Source organism: Oratosquilla oratoria, chromosome 17 (assembly GCF_046742065.1).
Source record: "Oratosquilla oratoria isolate Oo_2021 chromosome 17, ASM4674206v1, whole genome shotgun sequence".
Taxonomy (NCBI): domain Eukaryota; kingdom Metazoa; phylum Arthropoda; class Malacostraca; order Stomatopoda; family Squillidae; genus Oratosquilla; species Oratosquilla oratoria.
Window position 1 is genome coordinate 11,732,305 of NC_134793.1, and position 19,397 is coordinate 11,751,701.

Below are 19,397 nucleotides of genomic sequence, written 5' to 3' on the forward strand. Positions count from 1 at the left end.
GACCCAGGGCGGTGGGCAAGGTGCAGGGATGGCCCGTCATCCGGGAGGTGCTCAGATGAGAGGGAGGGTGGGAGGGGTGTGGAGTGTATTTAGGGATGAAATGGGTACGAGTGTTTTTGTGCCTTTCCCTTTTTGGCTACCTCCCTTGAAAGGGGAAACAAGCCTTGGTATATGTATGTGTATGTATGATATTCAGCATACTTGGGTGACAATTCTTCAGGTGGGATCCTATGGGGTGATGATTCTTCATGTGGGCATTCTGGGGTGATTATTCTTTGTGTGACCCAAAGAAAACACTAGATTTAGGAATAATGAAGAACCATTAAGACTAGATTTATTATTTATGTCAAAACTTGAAATTGTGGACCAAATTGAATACAAGGCACCAATTGCAAAGAGTGACCACATACTACTTGAGTTAGAACTAAAGGAGAAATTTATATAGATATGGTTCAACGTCACAAACTCAACTTGTGTAGAAATTGGAGAATGTTGGAGGACTGAAAGGCACACTATTAGAATGGATTAACCACTTCAGTACAATGATACCAATGTAGGCATCATGAGACATGAGTGGGTACATGAGGATGCTGGTGTTGGCATCTTGACTATATATATATTTTTTTGTAGTTGTACTTGAATTACTTCCAGATTATTTTTGACTGGTTTGATCATGTTTTTCTTGTTTATTATTACATACATATACCAAGGCTTTTTCCCCCGTTCAAGGGAGGTAGCCAAAAAGGGAAAGGCATAAAAACACTCCCACCCATTTCATCCCTAAGTACACTCCACACCCCTCCCACCCTCCCTCTCATCTGAGCACCTCCTGGATGACGGGTCATCCCTGCACCTTGCCCACCGCCCTGGGTCAGAAGCAGTGTCGCAAGACACAGCACATCCACAGCAAGGCCACTTCATTTAATCGGCGACCCCCCCTCTCCGTCCCCCCTTGCATATAAGGAGAGGACGGGAAGAAATCCCTTCGGGCTGTGTCAAAATTTACTCACACATACTACCCCACTCCTCATGCAATCACAACATCATCCATATATAACCATTCTCCACTCACCTCTGTCTTCCGTCCTCTCCCTTCCTTCCTCAACAGACATTCCCCTCTTCCCCAAAGCCCCCTTCACCCCATCCATCCACCTCTTCCTAGGATGTCCCCTCATGTTCACTCCCTCCACATCTGCCTTCCATACCTCTTTTACTAGTCTTTCTTCACTCATTCTTTCCATGTGTCCAAACCATCCTAATATTCTTTCATCAACCCTATCTCCCAGCTCCTTTTTCACCCCTGTTCTCCTCCTCACCTCCTCATTTCTTACTCTATCCAGCCTAGTAACCCCCACCATACTTCTCAGACACCTCATCTCAAACACATTCAAACTCCTTCTCTCTTCTTCTCTTATGTTCCACGTTTCTGCCTCATACAGTGCTGTTGGCACAATCACTCCTTCATACAGTCTCCTCTTCGCATCCATTCCTAAATGTCTATTCCTCATTACACTCTTTAATCCACCAAGGCATTTACTCGCTTCTCTCAATCTACATTCTACCTCCACCTTCACTCCACCTTTTCCTGCTACACTTGCACCCAAGTATCTAAAACTATCCACTTCCTCCAGTCGCTCTCCCTTAATGTTCACTTCCAGTCTACTGCCACTTTCACCCCTTGTACATCTCATCACCTTACTTTTACCCACATTTATCTTTAGCTTTCTTCTATCACATACTCTCCCAAACTCTGCCACCAGCTTCCTCAATCCCTCCTCCGACCCTGCCACAAGCGCAGTGTCGTCCGCAAACAACAGCTGACTCACCTCCCACTTTTCTCCATTTTCTTTAACCATCTCCAATCCCTGACCCACTACCCTAGCATTCACCTCTCGCACCACCCCATCCATGTATAAGTTGAACAGCCAGGGCGACATAACGCATCCTTGACGAAGTCCCACCTTTACTTCAAACCACTCACTCTCTCCATTTCTAATCCTGACACAAGCTCTACTACTCTCATAAAAACTCTTGACAGCTCCCAAAAGCTTTCCTCCTATCCCATAAATCTGCATAACCTCCCACAGTGCCTCTCTGTCTACCCTATCATAAGCCTTTTCCAGATCCATAAAAGCCCAAAAAACATCCTTCCCCTTTCCTATAGCTTTCTCACATATCTGTCTTACCACAAAGATCTGATCTACACAACCTCTACCCGTCCTAAATCCACACTGTTCCTCACCAATTACTCCTTCTGTTCCTCTCCTAATCCTCTCAATCAAGATCCTCCCATAAGCCTTCCCTACTACACTTAACAGGCTAATCCCTCTGAAACTACTACATTCACACTTGTCCCCTTTTCCCTTGTAAAGAGGAACTATACAGGCACTTCTCCAGTCCGGTACTCTACCCTCTCTCCAGCAAACATTAAATAACCTCACCAACCAGTCCACCATCACTGACCCTCCCTTTTTCAGACATTCTGCATGGCATCCATCCAGACCAGGTGCCTTACCTGCTTTCATCATCTTAACAACTGCCTTCACCTCATCCTTCCTTATTTCTCCTCCATTCTCCTCACTCATCACTCTCATTTTCTTCGCATTTCCCACTGCAGTTATCTTTCCTTCCCTATCCTCCTTCACATTTAGCAACTCCCTAAAATATTCTGCCCATCTTCCCCTTACTGCCTTCTCTTCCATTATCATCTCTCCATCTGCACCTTTTACCTTTTCTTCTCTACTTGATTCGCCTCCTCTTCCTCTCTTAATTTCTTTCCAAAACATCTTTTTATTACTTTCAAAATTTTCTGTCATACTCTTACCCCATTTCACATCTGCTCTCCTCTTTGCCTCCTTTACCTTTTGCTTTACTTCTCTTTTCTTTTCTTTGTACGTCTCCCCCGTCCTCTTTTGTAACCAATCTGTGAATGCTCGCTTCTTCTCTTCTACAACCTTCTTTGTTTCCTCATCCCACCATTCACTACCCTTTCTTCTATTTCCCCCTGTCCTTCTTGTTCCACACACCATCCTTGCACACTTTAAGACTCCCTCCTTGAACCATCCCCATTCCTCCTCCACACCTATCTCTGCTCCATCCTTTACTCCCTCCCACTCCTCCTTCAGCTTCTTTTCGTACTCCTCCTTTTCCTTTTCATTCAAGGAGTTCACTCTAAGAACCTCCCTACCTTTTGTCCCTTTCCTCTTTCTCCATCTATCCTCCACTCTCAGCTTACCTTCCACCAAAAAATGATCTGATATTCCCCCACCCTCTCCCCTTAGCACATGTACATCCTTAACTCTTCCTATCATAATCCTATTTACCACTACATAATCCATTAGCGCTCTATCTACCACCCTTCCCTCCACCACCCTCTCCCATGTGTACTTATGCTTGACTTTCTTCCGAAACACTGTATTTGCTATCATCAACTCTCTTTCTAGACACATTTCCACCATCAACTCTCCACTACGATTCTTTCCTGGAACTCCACACTTCCCAACCACTCCATCGATTGGACCATTTCCCACCCTAGCATTAAGGTCTCCCAGTACTATTACATTGACATTTATTCCTAAACCCTCTATGCACTCATTTAAATCTATCCAAAAGGCCGCCCTTTCTTCCACGCTCTTCTCACTGCCAGGCCCATATGCACTTACAAAGACCCACATCTCCTTTCCCAGTTTCACCTTCATCCACATTATCCTTGAGGAAACCTCCTTCCACTCCACTACCTGTTTACCTATCTCCTCACTTACTAGAATAGCCACCCCTTCCCTCCCTCGCCCTCTCTTCACTCCTGATAACCTCCCACTTACACTCACCCTTCCCTTTCAACTTAGTTTCACTCAAAGCCAACACATCCATCTTTCTTCTCACAAACATACTATCTATCTCTTCCCTTTTACTCTCATCTGTACCACATCCACGCACATTAAAAGACCCAAACCTTAGGGTGCTGGTCCGAGGCCCTCCAGCACCCCTTATGCCTTTACTTTTGTTTTTAGGATATATGCCCTGTGGGGCTACAGGGAGAAGGATGCCTAGTCCCACTCCCCGTCCCTTTCTTCTCGCCTCTTACGATCCAAGTGGGATACTTGGTGGCAGTATTCTTTTCCCCCACCACAGGGAATTCCCCCATCACAGAAAGAGAATACTCAGAGAAATGGTACAGGACAGCAACAAGGGGTTGGGGGACAGCATAACAGAGGGACAGTCGTAGTATAAAAGTGTCATCATTTCTCTATGAACAGAGTTTTCGTCTATCATAGACAAAATGATGTGTGGCTCTGGTCCGTAGGGGGCGCCCCATATAGACCCTAAAGTATCGACTGCATGCTACTTTGCCACAATAACAAGCAGCCAATACCCCAGACATTTATTATTACTCAGAGTAAAAGAGAATGAGTAATACAGCAGTGACTATATAATGCGAATATTGTGAAGCAACGTACATATGGCAGCCGATGCTGTGCACGAGAATTTGATTTTTACTGAAGTGGTTAAAGACTTTTTGTAAGAAAGATTCATGAGGACGGTAGTAAAGGACAAGATGTCAACCTGGAGAGCAGTAATGAGTGGAATACCACAAGGTTCAGTGCTTGCACCAATGGGGGGACGGAGAGGGGGCTCGCCGATTTAATGAAGTGGCCTTGCTGTGGATGTGCTGTGTCTTGCGACACTGCTTCTGACCCAGGGCAGTGGACAAGGTGCAGGGATGACCCGTCATTCAGGAGGTGCTAAGATAAGAGGGAGGGTGGAGGGGTGTGGAGTGTATTCAGGGATGGAATGGGTGGGAATGATTTTATGCCTTTTCCTTTTTGGCTACCCCCCTTGTAAGGGGGAAAAAGCCTTGGTGTATGTATGTATGTTAATGACATAATGGATGGAACAACAAGCTATGCCAACATGTTTGCAGATGATGCTAAAATCATGAGAAGAGTGAAAAATGAGAGAGACAGTAGAATATTGCAAAAAGACCTAGATACTATTTTTGCATGTAGTGAGATTGCTCTAGCATTAAGTTGCACTGAAGTCTCAGACAGTCAGGCTTGAGTCTTCTGTGTGGTGTGATGTCACAGTCCTGGAAACTAGTTGCTGCACCTGCAACATTAGTCATAATGAAGGATTTGAAGGAAAAGAAGAAAAAGAAAAGTATACGAGTCAGAAAATGGGTAGCCAGACAAAGTGAAGAGGGAGCACATGCAAAATTGTTGAAAGAATTGATTGATGATGATGCAGTATCTTATAAGAACTTTCTACATTTGTGGGCTGAAGATTATGAATATCGGCTGGAAGAAAGTACCCTTAAAATTAAAAGACAAAATGCCCAAGCCACTTCTCTTTTTCTCTCTCTTTTTTCCTTCTCTCTCTCTCTCTCTCCTCTCTTTCTCCTCTCTCTTCTTTCTCTCTGCAGTATTAATAGCATTGGGTGATCACTATCTCATTTCCATTTTTACTTGGCCATCATTTTACTCAAGTTGTACAGTAGTTCTCTACCTACAGCGACAAAATCTGTTTAAGTCAACAGATAGATCCGGAGCAGTCTCAGTTTTGCTCTCCACTTCATATTTACTACAACACTAACTAGACTACAACAACTCTCACTGATGTTTACACTATTTAGAGAGCTCTAGCTGGAGCAAATCTAGATAAAATGTCTGCAGTGTACACACACCTTTAGAAGCAGAGTGGCCAATGCATCAGTACCATTGGTGTGAGAAATTAAATGTTAAAATTTGACAGCATGGAGTGATGTGATATGATATTGTTAAATGGATGTTCCCATTTTCTCTTCCTCAACAGCGGTGGGTAATGCTTTTGCTATTCTAAGTGACACAGAGAAGCGGAAGCAGTATGACTTGTATGGACCTGAAGAGTCCAGTCCCTCAGCCTCTCGTAGGAACCCATATGGCCAACAAGACTTCACTCGTGGCTATGAAAGTGAGTACCTGCTTTAGTTTTGTCTGAACAATTACTGAGGTTCATGGGAGAGATGGATGTAATTGATCTGCCCAGAACAGTTGAGAGAATCTATTGTGAGAGGCTGCATCCTTATTTTAGATTTTAAGCTGTATGTAATTATTTTAGGTTATCACAGATTGTTTTATTCAACTAAGTTAAGGTAAAGAAAACTTTCATATTAATAGATGTGGCAAAAAATAGGCATGACTGGAATATAAATTGATGTGGCCTAAAGGAATTTCTACTCGTCTTTTATATATTCGCATGAAGGGACAAGGAGGGAAGGTTGCTGTTTAAACAAGGTGTTGGCTGTCCCTGCTGTGTGTGTGTGCTGTGTCTTGTGGCACTGCTGCTGACCTGGGCAGGGGACAGGGGTGATCCTTCATCCATGGGGGTAAAGGAATTAAGTGTTATGAGAAATAGTTATTTGGGGATGAATGCAAAGAGGAGGTGGTTTGAGGGAATGATTTTGCCCACAGTACAGTGGTACCTCTGTTTACGTGATTAATCCGTTCTGTATGCCTCTGCGTAAATAGAAATTTGTGTAAATGGAAACTGTATTTCCCATTGAAATCAATGTTAATTCAATTAATCCGTTCCCAGCCTCAAAAAAGTCTACTTTTTTCCCTCTGATATGATGAAGCCTGTCACCAAATGGATATAAATAGGTAAGATTATGATGTTCCTGCAATATTAATGCCAAAAAATCAGTGTCAGAGACCGCTTACAAGGTAAAAAATATAATACCGATGGTAAAGGCTTGCAGCTGACATAGGGGGATAGGAGTGAGGAGGTGGTGGAGTGGTGGGGCCTTTCTGAACCCCCTCTGAAGGAGGAGGTGCTCCTTCAGCTGGAGCGGCACCCTCAGCTGGAGCGGCACCCTCATCAGGGTGCTGTCATTTGGCAAGAGGCTGGAAGAACTCTGTGATGGTTGCTTGCCAGTGCCATGTGTGTAGGATTTGGTGGTAGTGAGGCATGACCAGTTCATTGAACTGGCCTGCAACATGACTAACTAGTGTCTGGTCTGGGTGTGTGACCTCCACGAAATCGTAGAGCTTCCTCCACATTACACAGGCCTCCTTCCCCTCCTCCAAGGTGGGGCCCTGATCAAGATCATCATCTCCCTCAACCTCTTGCTGTTCCCAGGCTAGTTCGGCAACCTGCTCCTAATGCAGCTCCTTCAGCTCCTCGGTGGTCAGTTCATCCTTGTGCTCCCCTACTACCTCCTTGACATTCCCATCCTCCATCTCCAAGCCCAGGTCCCTCCTTAGCGCAACTATGTCCAAGATGACCAATGGACCAGCAGGCTCAAAGCCCTTGAAGTCCCACTCCCTGTCAAATGATGGCCAAAGGTTCTTCCACGCTGCCCATAAGAGTCCTGATGGTAACCTGCACCCAGCTCTTGCTAATCATCCTGACACAGTGGAAGATATTGAAGTGGGACTTCCAAAATTCTCACAGTGTTAGGTCTGTGTCGGTGGTAGCGTTGAAGCAGTGTTCAAACAGAGCATGCATGTACAACTTCTTGAAATTGGAAATGACCTGCTGGTCCATCAGTTGCAGAATGGAAGTGGTGTTTGGAGGCAGGAATTTAATTGTGATGAAATCCAGGTCTTGGGGAAGATGTGCCTGCATGTCGAGGGGATGTGCTGGGGTGTTATCCAGCAGCAGGAGGCACTTCAGTGGCAGTCCATTCCCCTGCAGAAACTTCTTGATCTCAGGGCCACATGCCCCTTCGAGCCACTCCTGGCACAGCTGTCGGGTTGCCCACACCTATGGGTTGGAATGCCACATCACTGGAAGTCTGCTCTTCAGGATGTTGCCCCTCTTGAATGCCTGTGGCATCTCCGAATGATACATTATGAGTGGCACGATCTTGCAGTTGTCACTCGCATTAGCACACAACATCACTGTAAGCCTGTCTTTCATAGGTTTATGCCCCAGCAAAGCTTTCTCCTCAGCAGTAATTTAGGTGCTGTTAGGCATCCTCATCCAAAAGAGCCCTGTTTCATCACAATTAAATACCTGCTGTGGCAGGTAACCCTCACAATACACCAGCTCCTCAAACTCCTTGACGAATGCCTCAGCTGTGTCTGTTTCCCCGCTTGCCGCCTCACCATGCTGTGTCACTCTGTGGATGCCCATACATTGCCAAAACGTCTCGAACCACCCCGTACTGGCTATATAGGTCACTAAAGGTGGTGAAAGCTGGCCACTGGTACCAGCCAGGTTGCCGCTCCAGGTCGGCATACACTTGGCGAGCCCTTGAACAGATCATTTCCTCACTCAAGCTGTCACTCTTACTCTGCTTCTCCTGTATCCACACAAGCAATAACCTTTCCACCTTGTCCAACAATGCTGGCCTCTTATGTGTGCTCACATACCTTATACCCTTAGATGCATTAGCTGACAAAATTTTATCTTTATTTAAAAGAATGGTGCTTATTGTTGACTCGTGCATACCAAACTCTCTCACCAGCTTACACATGCGTAAACCTTGAGCAGCTTTGGCAATCACTTCCCTCTTTTTCTCAATTGTGATGCTGGTTTTCTTACGAGCACCAGCTTCAGTAGGACTTCTCACCTGTTTTGGAGGCATTTTAAAGGCACAAACAGTACAATACCAAGGGGTAGGCGCTGAAAGAAGGACCAGTTGTGCACACAACAAACAAAGATGGCGGGAGGAGACACAACACAGCGCATGAATGGTGACGTCAGCAAGATGGTGGCGTGGGATTTGATTTTCCGCGCAGTAATGGACACCAATGTGCCCGTGGAAATAGAAATTTTCCGCGAAAATAGCAACAAGATTTTCCCCATAATTTGACCGCTTGAATAGAATTTCACGTATGTAAGGGCACGCGTAAATAGAGGTACCACCGTACTCTAGGGAGCAGATATAGAATTTGAACAGGTAAGGCACCTGGGTTAGATGGGTGTTTGTTTAGTGTCTAAAAAAGAGAAATGGGTGATAGATGGGGGAGTGGGATGCGTGGGGGCAAATGTATGCTCTGGCTGGCTACCTCCCCTATAAGGGGAAAGAAGCCTATTGGTATATATAGGTAGAGGATTACCCAAGTAATTGTGGGTTGCTAGTTAAATACATACACCAAGGGCTTTTTCCCACTTACAAGGGAGGTAGCCAAAGTCAAAGGCATAAATCCATTCCAGTAACTACACACAATAAATACAGTACCCCATAAAAGTTATTATAGGGCTAGTATGGGTAAACCTAACACAGAATTTGTTCTCACTGGGCATATAGAAAGTATGAACATGGGAAGACTAGCAAAGAACATATGGAAAGCAGAACTGGATAGAGTAAGCTTTAGGAGTAAGATTGAAAATATGATTGATGGATAGAATAAAGGGGGCTTTAGATGTATGTGAAATGTCTGTCAAGGACAGAAGAGATGGAATATAAAGGACAAGATTAAATGGAGGAAGAATGTGCAATGGTTGCTTGTTATCCTGTAAAAATAGGTTTTCTGATCCTTGCAGAATGTGAAAATATGGGATACATACATGGCAATTGAAGAAATGAACATTGCTATATTACATATTTGTATTTGGTTGTGGTCCTCACTCTGATGGAAAAAAAAATTGGGGATTAGATAGATTTAAATATCTTCAGATGTCAGTTTGGTGAAATAGTGGGGGGGGGGAAGTGAAAAGAGGAGTGGGTGAGTGGATCTTTTGGTTTGGATGTGGTTTGACACAATCAAGACAACCCCCCCCCACACACACCCACCACCTATCCCCCTCCCTTTGTAAGGGTGTGGCCTTTGTAAGGCCTGCCAGTACCAAAGAATTTGATTCAGGCGAAGGGATTGAAAAACTTCAGTTAATAGTTGATCATTTAATGAGATATTACATTGTACATATTCTGTTAGAGCTAATGCCATAGAACTTTATTAACTGAAGGGTTATTATCGTACCATACTTGTAGGAACAAAGATATTTATATGATTAGGTACACCATATGCAAAAATTTTTGATGTGGCCATTGTACTGAATTCTCATTCTTTCTCAATTTTTCTCTCTCTTTTTCTCTCTCTCTCTCCCTGTCTCTGTAAGGGTAAAGGAATCAAGTGTTATGAGAAATAGTTTTTTGGGGATGAATGAAAAGGGGAGGTGGTTTGAGGGAATGATTTTACCCACAATATTCAAGGGAGCAGATATAGAATAGGAAGGAGACAGCAAGAAAGAGCCTGAGAGTTATGGTATAGTGGAACCTCACCCACTGAGCACCTTGCATAACAAGGGATTCACATAATGAGCCCCAAAATTTGTAAAAAATTAATTAATCTCTGAAAGAGAAATGCTTCCCATAACAAGTCACAAGGAAACAATATTAGTTCCCTGCCTATGGTTGGCATTTCATGCAGTTGGTAGTATTTAGGTGCCTTTTGGCATATAACTAACCTTTGAATATTGAATTAATTTGAATAAATATTGAAAGTATTTTATGTTTGCCATTAATTCAGTAATGTTTGTTAAGCAGTGCAAATACTAACAATTTATGACATTGTTGTAACAAATGGAAGAAAATTCACCAGAGAACAAATTGTAACAAATTTGTTACAAGTGCAACAGTTCTGGCAACCCTGCTCCCACTTGCTACTTGTCTTTCAGTCTGCATTTAGAACTTCTTGTGTCAGCATCTTGTTATCCTTTGTGATGCTACTTTTTCCAAACTTGTTCAGACTCATTATTTGTGGATTTCTTTTAGTGCAAAGTTAACCCTTGCAAGGACATCCCCAAAGAAAAACCCAGAAGATAATGATAAAAAAAAAAATCACCATAGATGTGAAATGTGAAATTATTGAGAAGTGAGAATAAGATGTGAGCATGATGATGTACCACATACATATAATTGGTCTACATCAACAATATGCACTATCCTCAAAGACAAAGACAAGATTAAGAAGATAGATGCTTCAAAAGGAGTGACAAAGATATCTATGCAATGGTTACATTTTTTCAACAACATTAAAAAGTTTGTTCTCATATGGATCAATGAGAAGGAAATGGAAGGCAACTCCATTAACAAGAGCATCATTTGTGAGAAGGCAAAAGTAATTTTTGTTGACCTCATTAAGAAGACACGAAGAGCATCAACAGACGCAAGCCATGGACAGTTTGAGAAATTTAAAAAAAGAACTGGCAACCACAGCATTGTATGACATGGTGAAGCTGCAAGCTCTGACTTAATTGGTGACTTCAAGAGGCTTGTGGATTCTGAGGGTTACCTGCTGCAGCAGGTTTTTCATTGAGATGAGATGGATTTCTTTTGGAAGAAGATGCCAAAGCAAACCTATATAACAGCAGAGGAGAAGGCATTACTTGGCCACAAGCTAATGAAAGACACTCATAAGCTACATTTTTATGCCAATGCAAATAACAGTTTGAAAGTTAAACTGCTGCTTGTTTACCATTCAGAAAATCCATGAACCTTCAAGGAGTGTAAAATTCAGAAGAGCAGGCTAAATGTGGTGTGGATGTCCAGTGACAAAGCTTGGGTGACACATGATTTTTTTTTTATATACTCGTTGGATCAATAGTGTTTGGTCCTTTAAATTATTTCCTTGAGATGAATCTTCTACCCATGTCTGGCATGTTTTGGACAATGACGATGATTTCCTTGAAGAATTTAGATTCATCATGGGAGAGATGGCTGTAAGAAGAAGATGGGCAGAATATTTTAGGGAGTTGTTAAATGTGAAGGAGGATAGGAAGGGAAAGGTAGTTACAGTGGGAAGCACAAGGAAAATGACAGTGATGAATGAGGAAAATGGAGAAGAAATAATAAAAGATGAAGTGAAAGCAGTTATTAAAATGATGAGAGCAGGTAAGGCACCTGGGTTAGATGGGTGTCATGTGGAGTGTCTAAAAAAGGGAGGTACAGTGATGTTGGACTGGCTGGTGAAGTTGTTTAATGGGAGATAAACCAGTTGTTGTTTGCTGATGACACTGCGCTTGTAACAGGATTAGAGGAGGGATTAAGGAAATTAGTGATGGAGTTTGGGAAGGTGTGCGAAAGAAGGAAGTTGAAGATAAATGTGGTAAGTAATGAGATGTACAAAGGGAGAGGATGGCAGGAAATTGGAAGTGAGTATTAAGGGAGAGAGACTGGAGGAATTGCATAGCTTCAGATACTTGGGTGTGAATGTGGCTGTAAAGAGAGGAATGGAGGTGGAGGTAGAATGTAGATTGAGAGGAGCAAGTAAATGCCTTGGGAAATTAAAAAATGTAATGAGAAATAAACATTTGGGAATGGATGCAAGATGAGATTGTATGAAGGGGTGATTGTGCTGATAGCACTGTATTGGGCAGAAACATGGAACAAGAGAGAAAGAGTTTAAATGTATTTGAGATGAAATGCCTGAGAAGTATGGTAAAGGTTACTAGGTTGGATAGAGTGAGAAATGAGGAGAGTGAGGGTGGAAAGGGAGTTGGGAGATAGGGTTGATGAAAGAGTATTAGGATGGTTTGGACACATGGAAAGAATGAGTGAAGAAAAATTAGTAAAAAGTGTAGAAGGCAGAGATGGAGGGAGTGAACATGGGGGCAACCAAGGATGAGATGGATGAATGGGGTAAAAGGGGCATTAGGAAAGAGGGGAATGTCTGTTGAGGAAGGAAGGGAAAAGACAGGAGATAGGAGTGAGTGGAGAATGGTTGTGTATGGATGATGCTGTGATGCATGGAAAGGAGTGGGTGGGGGATAGGAGGGTGAGGGAGTATGTGTGAATGATATTTTGATGCAGCACAAAGGGATTTCTCCTCATCTTTTTCTGCATTAGGGGATCAGGGGGTGGGGTTTGCTAATTAAATGAAGTGGCCTTGCTGTGGATGTCCTGTGTCTTGCTGCATTGCTTCTGACCCAGGGCAGTGGGCAAGATGCAGGGATGACCCATCATCCAGGAGGAGCCAAGAAAAGAGGGAGGGAAGGGTGTTGAATGAGGGTGGAATGGATGGGGATGAAATGGGTAGGAGTGGATTAATGCCTTTGACTTTGGCTACCTCCCTTGTAAGGGGGAAAAAAGACCTTGGTATATGTATGTACCGTATTTTTCAGACCATAAGGCGCGGGAAAAATCCTTAAAATCTGCCAAAATCGGGTGGTGCGCCTTATGTGTGGCTTCAGTGCAAAAAAAATGCCTCGGATAGTGACGTACTATTTTGACACGTTTTGTAGCTAGCCTGCCGATGGCGACAGTGCATGATAGGCCTAGCAAAAGTTACAACCAAGTTATAACCAAGATGCATGTATCTTGACAAGAAAATTGCGAAAACTTCGACACCATGCCACAGCATTAATTCACGCTATCATGGCTATGACATGATAGCGTCCACAACACAGACAGCCATTTTGCATTGGTATAGTCTCGCTCCACTCAGACTGTAGTCATTTGGGTATTTTTTTAGTTTTGATCATGGGCGCAATATAGCAATATAAAATTAATTAATTTTGTAGATTAAAATGTATTAACGTAATATGCAATTTCGTGGGCGGGAATGAAAATAAAAAATACCTTGCTACAAGCAAATATGCTAATGAACGAAGTCGGTAGCATAGGATCGGGACGCCAACGTCTCTCACGACGACGACAACGAGGATGAGCCGGATGACATTTAATTTGCAGGTAATGATTTATTAAACACAGGTTAGGTTAGGTTAGACGAATTTATCACCCTTTCATATCTTCGACGTCGGCATCTATCATAACAAACATGGCGTACCATTCGTCCAACACGACTTCGTTACTTACAAAATCTGTTTCAGCACATTTTTTGTTTTTTATTTCCGCTCACAAAATTGCATATTACGTTGATACATTATAATTTACAAAATTAATAATTAATTCTTATTGCTATATTGCGCCCATGGTTGAAACTAAAAATTTACCTTCATTTGTAATCCTGTGTTTTTAAGTGAATAGAGAATTCCTGGAATAAAACTGCTAATGTTGGTTTTATTCCCCACAATTCCCGTAACGTGTTTGTTGTTTTTTGGGAGTATTGGCAGGGCAGACCGTCCATGGAGGTGGTCTGATTTCACTGACCAAAATAAAAATATATATAATTTATTTTTGTAATTTTGCTAAATCCCAACCGATTTTTCTCATTCAACAATGAAAATGTTGTTCTGAATGCACTCACATATGCATGATTATGCGATGATGAGACCAGGTGCTCCTTATGGTCAGGTGCGCCTTATGTAAGGACACGGAATAGCAAATTACGGGTGCGCCTTATGGTCCGAAAAATACGGTATGTATGTACGTATATGGATGATCCTGTTCCTGCCTTCCAACATTACTCCCATGGACTAGCAGGTCATCTCAAACTTTAAGAAAGTGTACCTCAAAGCACCCTTTGAGCATTGTTTTGGGGTGACTGAAAGGACCAATCTTGCTCTCAGAAGACCATTTCAACATCATTACCTCCCTCAAGATGATTGGCAAGGCATGGAGGGAGGCACCAAAAGAACTTTTAAGTTAGGCTTAGAAAAAGCTTTGGCTGGACTGTCATCGTCCGTGACTGAGCCATTGCCTGTGGAGCTCATAGTTGAAGAGCATAGCCAGGAGCTGACCACTGAAGAACTTGTGGAGCTGCATTCTGTTACACAGAAGCTGTGGGGATTTTGTCAGGGATGGAGGAGGTAATAGTCTCAGATGAGCAACAACTTTCCAGCACAATAGGTGAGATGATGGAGGCATGTGAAAGTGTTGCATCATACATTGAGAAGTATCACCCAAATAAGACAGTGGCTGTGTGTGCTACAAATTGATTTAATGATAATTCTGTGTTGCATTTTTGATAAATTTTTAAGTGTAGCCAAAACAAGTGACTAGACAGCTTTCTAGTGAAAAAGGATTCTAAAGAAAGTGCTAGCACTACCCATGCTTTTAGAAGATTTATAGCCAGTGAGTCGGACAAGACTGTTATAGCAGCAAGTGAAAAACCTCCCTTATTGGAAGATTCTCCTTCCCTACGATAACCTCGACCCCCGACCCCTGCCTCTGTCTCCCTCGCACCAAGATCTACCGTTTTTCTTCATAAGTTCCAACCACATGTATTTCTTTATATTTTACTTTACCAATTATTTACATATATTCTTTTTCATGTTCATTTATATTAATGACATTTTTATTTCATGCCTTTAGATATTACATATATACATATATATATATATATACACACATATATATATATACAAATATATATATATATATATATATATATATATATTTACATTTTCTAGGTTTGATATGTATTATTGTATTTTACATTGATTCCTATGGGAAACAAAAATTCTCCCAACATGTTTTTCATGTTATGAGTAAGGTTCGGGAATAAAATATGTTCGTTAAATAAGGTTCCACTGTATGTGTGATAAGGATTGATCTAGTGAATTGGGTGGAGGTAAGACGGAGAGCAGGGGTGGAAAGAAAGTTTCCTGAGATGCAGTTGGGCTTGTTGAGCCAGGGAGGGAGTCACCTGTGGTGAAATGGTTTGAGCATATAAAATGAAAGAGCAGGGAAAAAAAAAATGTAGAAAGCAGAAGTGAACGGAATTAACTCGAAGATGAAGAATAATGTGGAGGGATGGAGTGAAGGGGGCATTAGATGCAAAAGGGATGTTTGTCAAACAAAGAAGTGTGTGTGCAAAAAATAGGAGTGAATGGAGATTGGTTGTGAATTGATGAAGAAATGACTTAACCCAAAGGGATGTTTTGTCTTTTTCCTAAATGTTTTTGATTTGGAGATGTTGTGTGTATATACCTAGTTGTATCTTACGGGAAGGGGAGTTATGCTTGTGGTGTCCTGTCTCTGTATCTCGCCATATCTAATTTGCTCTGTGTGTTTGTTTGTTTTGAAGGAGGGTGTCACCATATGATGATGTAGTGAGAGTAGATAATTAGAATTAACCTGCTCCTGCTCTCAGATCCAAATGATGTGGCAGGGGGCAGGAATGACCTTTCAATCCCAAGATACTAAAATAAGAGGGGTGATGAATAGATGAATGCTTGAACATTCATTGAAATATGTAAGATGTGAGACGCTATGTAAAATGAACAGCATCAAAAAACAGAAACTAGCTTTGCATTTATGTAGGACATTAAAGAAAGGTGAACGACTATCCATAGTGAGACATTTCACTCTGTGTAAGCAGATTTCCATGATTTGCGTAACAGGTCTAATCATTATATATTAATTGAGGTAATTGCCAATCATCAGATTATATATCACAATTGTTGTATTGCATAAAACAGGTCTTGGAGTTGATGTACATTGTTTAATTTTGTAGAATTTAGAAACTTCATTCATGTCATTGCTATTTTCCAGTAATGTACTTAATTTTGATGTCATGGTTAACAGAGCCCCAATGTCATACAAGTTTGTTAAATGGTCATTCTTAGAGCACAAGTACCACTTGAATGAAAATCTTTTGTGTACATTTTATTGGTGTGTGTCTTGTAAATTATGTTATTGTTAACACCCCCATATATATATATATCTCTCTCTCTCTCTCTCTCTCTCTCTCTCTCTCTCTCTTGCTCTCTCTTGCTCTCTCTTGCTTTCTTTTCTCTCTCTCTCTTGCTCTCTCTTGCTCTCTCTTGCTTTCTTTTCTCTCTCTCTCTTGCTCTCTCTTGCTTTCTTTTCTCTATCTCTCTCACTCTCTCACTCTCACTCTCAATTTAGTCTCCTGTTGGCAAGCTTTATTATTGTCATTGATCAACTAAGTAGAAATTTGTTTTATCTGGACTGGTGTAGATCCCTAGCAATCAGGATAGTTTAGGTTGTACTATACTGCTTGGAATTGTGATCTTTTAACATTAAAACTGTTGTCAACAATCTTTGTGCATCATCTGTAGTCTACCCACACTTGGGCTATGTGATTTTCACGATGTCTCAAATCAATCACTCTACTGCCCCAATGTTCCCCTGTAGGGAACCCCATTAAAGAAAGAAATTAGATAAAGTGGAAATACAAATTGTTTTGTATTTCCCAAATATCTGAAACAAATGAATTAAGAATTTACTTTTTTTTTTTTTTTTTCATATCAATAAAAAATTAAAGTTTAGGTGGATAAGTTCCAAACCCTCAAGATTTTGAAAGGGACTGATAAAATCAATATTGATTTTTTTTTCAAATGGAGTAGGAAACAAACAAGCAATAGTACATTTGAATAATCTGAATGTAGGATGAAGCCAGAGGTAGGTAGGTAGGTAGGTGTAACTACCAAATGCTTAACAAAAAGGAAAAAATGTATAGAAATGAGTACACATATTGTATTACAGTTCAGAAATTTAAGATAATGTGTATAGATACAGGAAATCCCCTATATACAAAAGGGATATCTACCTTTAAATATTTTTATATTGAAGTGGGACTGGTGCTGATGTCTTCCATGTGGGTAAACTTGGTTCTGTACAGTATTTTCATAATTTTTTTGTACTTCTTTTCGTACCACTGAAGCATCTGCCTTTTGTATAGAGAAATTTTTCTCCATTTTATCCTGGTCATACCTTTGAATCTTCATATATCAGAATTTCATATATAGGGGATTCCCTGTACCTTGGCAAGGTAATGTCAGCTATGACAATACCATAGTAATGTAATGTCCACTTTCCCATTGAACCATGTTATGGACTGGAAGGTGTCCATTTGTTTTGCTTTTACAAGTAATGTACAAATCTTGCAGACTGACACAAACCATGGGGACAGTTTACGCACTTAAGGTTTGAATGTAGGGGCTTACCTGCACTATACACTTGAAATAATTCCTGTAGGCAAGCACAAAACCACCTCTCATTTGTTGCACCATTAGTGACCACATATTTGTTTTCAAAATAACATTGGCTAGCCATAAGAGCTTTGATACAAATACATTCCTACTTACAAGGTAATATTAAATTTTGTTTTAGATGTGATAAACATAAGAACTGCTCAGAATACTTAAAGCGGAAGGAATCAATTTAATGTAACATATGGAGGACAGCATACTGTATTAGCTTTGAACTAGACTTGAGTATAATATGATTGTATTAATGTAAAGCAAGGTTAACTTTATTAATGTGCCTTTATATGTTGTTCATTAGATTGTAGGATGGTTTAGTGGTAGTATCTTATTTACAAAATAAAATAAAAACTCAGTTATATATAAGCATCACTGCTTTGCTAAATAAATCTGTGTAAAACAAATGGTTAAATGGAGGTTTGGTTAAAAACGCTAGGGTTCGGTTCGTTGCAGGTGTGTTTGGGACGGTGCTGGGCCTGGTGCTACACTACTGCCAAATGCTTGTCCTCCTCGGCATTTTATTCTTCGTGGCCATTTGGGTCTGCTTCATATTCACACTCCTGCAGAGGGAGGGTACTGCCAGGCTGTTGGGAGCCCTTTGGAAGAATAACGGACTAATATACAAACTTGGTCGAAAAGTTTATTAAGAATGTATTATGGAAATTAATTCACATATTGATGGGCATGAATTCATGGGAATATTTTGTGTATAAAGAAGTAAGTCTTAAACATTGTAAAGATTTATTAATATGTTGTCCCCAAGTTCACGTGACATGATAAGATTAGCATAACGTTTTGTTTGAATTGGACTTATGAATGAAGTGAATACTTTAAGTTAAATTCTAAGCCATGGACATTCTCTTCTCTGCAATGGCATATTAGAATGAAAGTAAGGAGTTAGGTTCTCATTATTGGGAAAATGTCCCACCAAATGAAACAAACAACATAGTTAAGCAGTCAAAGGATACCAGAAAGGCAAGGATTATTATTATCTTCCATTCTTTTCATAAAAAAAAGGTTGAAGGAGTTAAGTTATGTAAACTGTGTAGATGCAGGTTTGTGTCTAGTGCTTGACTTATGATACATGTACTCTGTATAGATTTGTTTATTATTTTCTTTTCTTTTTCGTTTCTTTCTCTACTTTTACTTTAAACTTGAGGAACTAAAGTAGAAAGCACAATGGGAGAACAGTGTATAGAATTATATTGTAAGTTAGTAAGTTTTGACACTTTTGTATAGGCATTTCATACTAAAATAGATAGTTCTCTGCTGTTGGTCAGACTTGTTTCTAATAGGAAAAAATATTTCACTTGTGATATTGGGAGTAATGGGTGCCAGAAAAGTGATTGCATGGAATAGTTCTGACAGGTATTTGGCACAGGGTATGCTTCATTGTTAGGTACACCTTGAAATTGTAGGTTATGCACAAACAGTTTGGTCTGCAACATCTTTGAAAAAAAATGCACCATCACAGTCAGCTGAAATCAGTTTTGAGTTTAGTTTCATGTGCCTTTGTGCGAGTGTGATCAGAAGCTAGTCTCTTTAGATTCCATAGAGGGAAATAGGAAAATGGCAAAGGAAGACAAGATTTTATTTATTTATTTTATTTATTTTTTTTT

General features: G+C 40.9%; 1 protein-coding gene across 1 annotated transcript in view; it reads left to right on the plus strand.

Annotated features, from left to right (window-relative positions):
* The window catches only part of LOC143034416 (dnaJ homolog subfamily B member 12), a 77,427-nt gene that overhangs the window by 9,197 nt on the left and 48,833 nt on the right, over positions 1 to 19,397 (plus strand). The window contains exon 4 of the mRNA XM_076200432.1: positions 5,809 to 5,946. Coding sequence (XP_076056547.1) covers positions 5,809 to 5,946 — 138 coding nt within the window. The remainder of the gene's footprint in view (positions 1 to 5,808; positions 5,947 to 19,397) is intronic.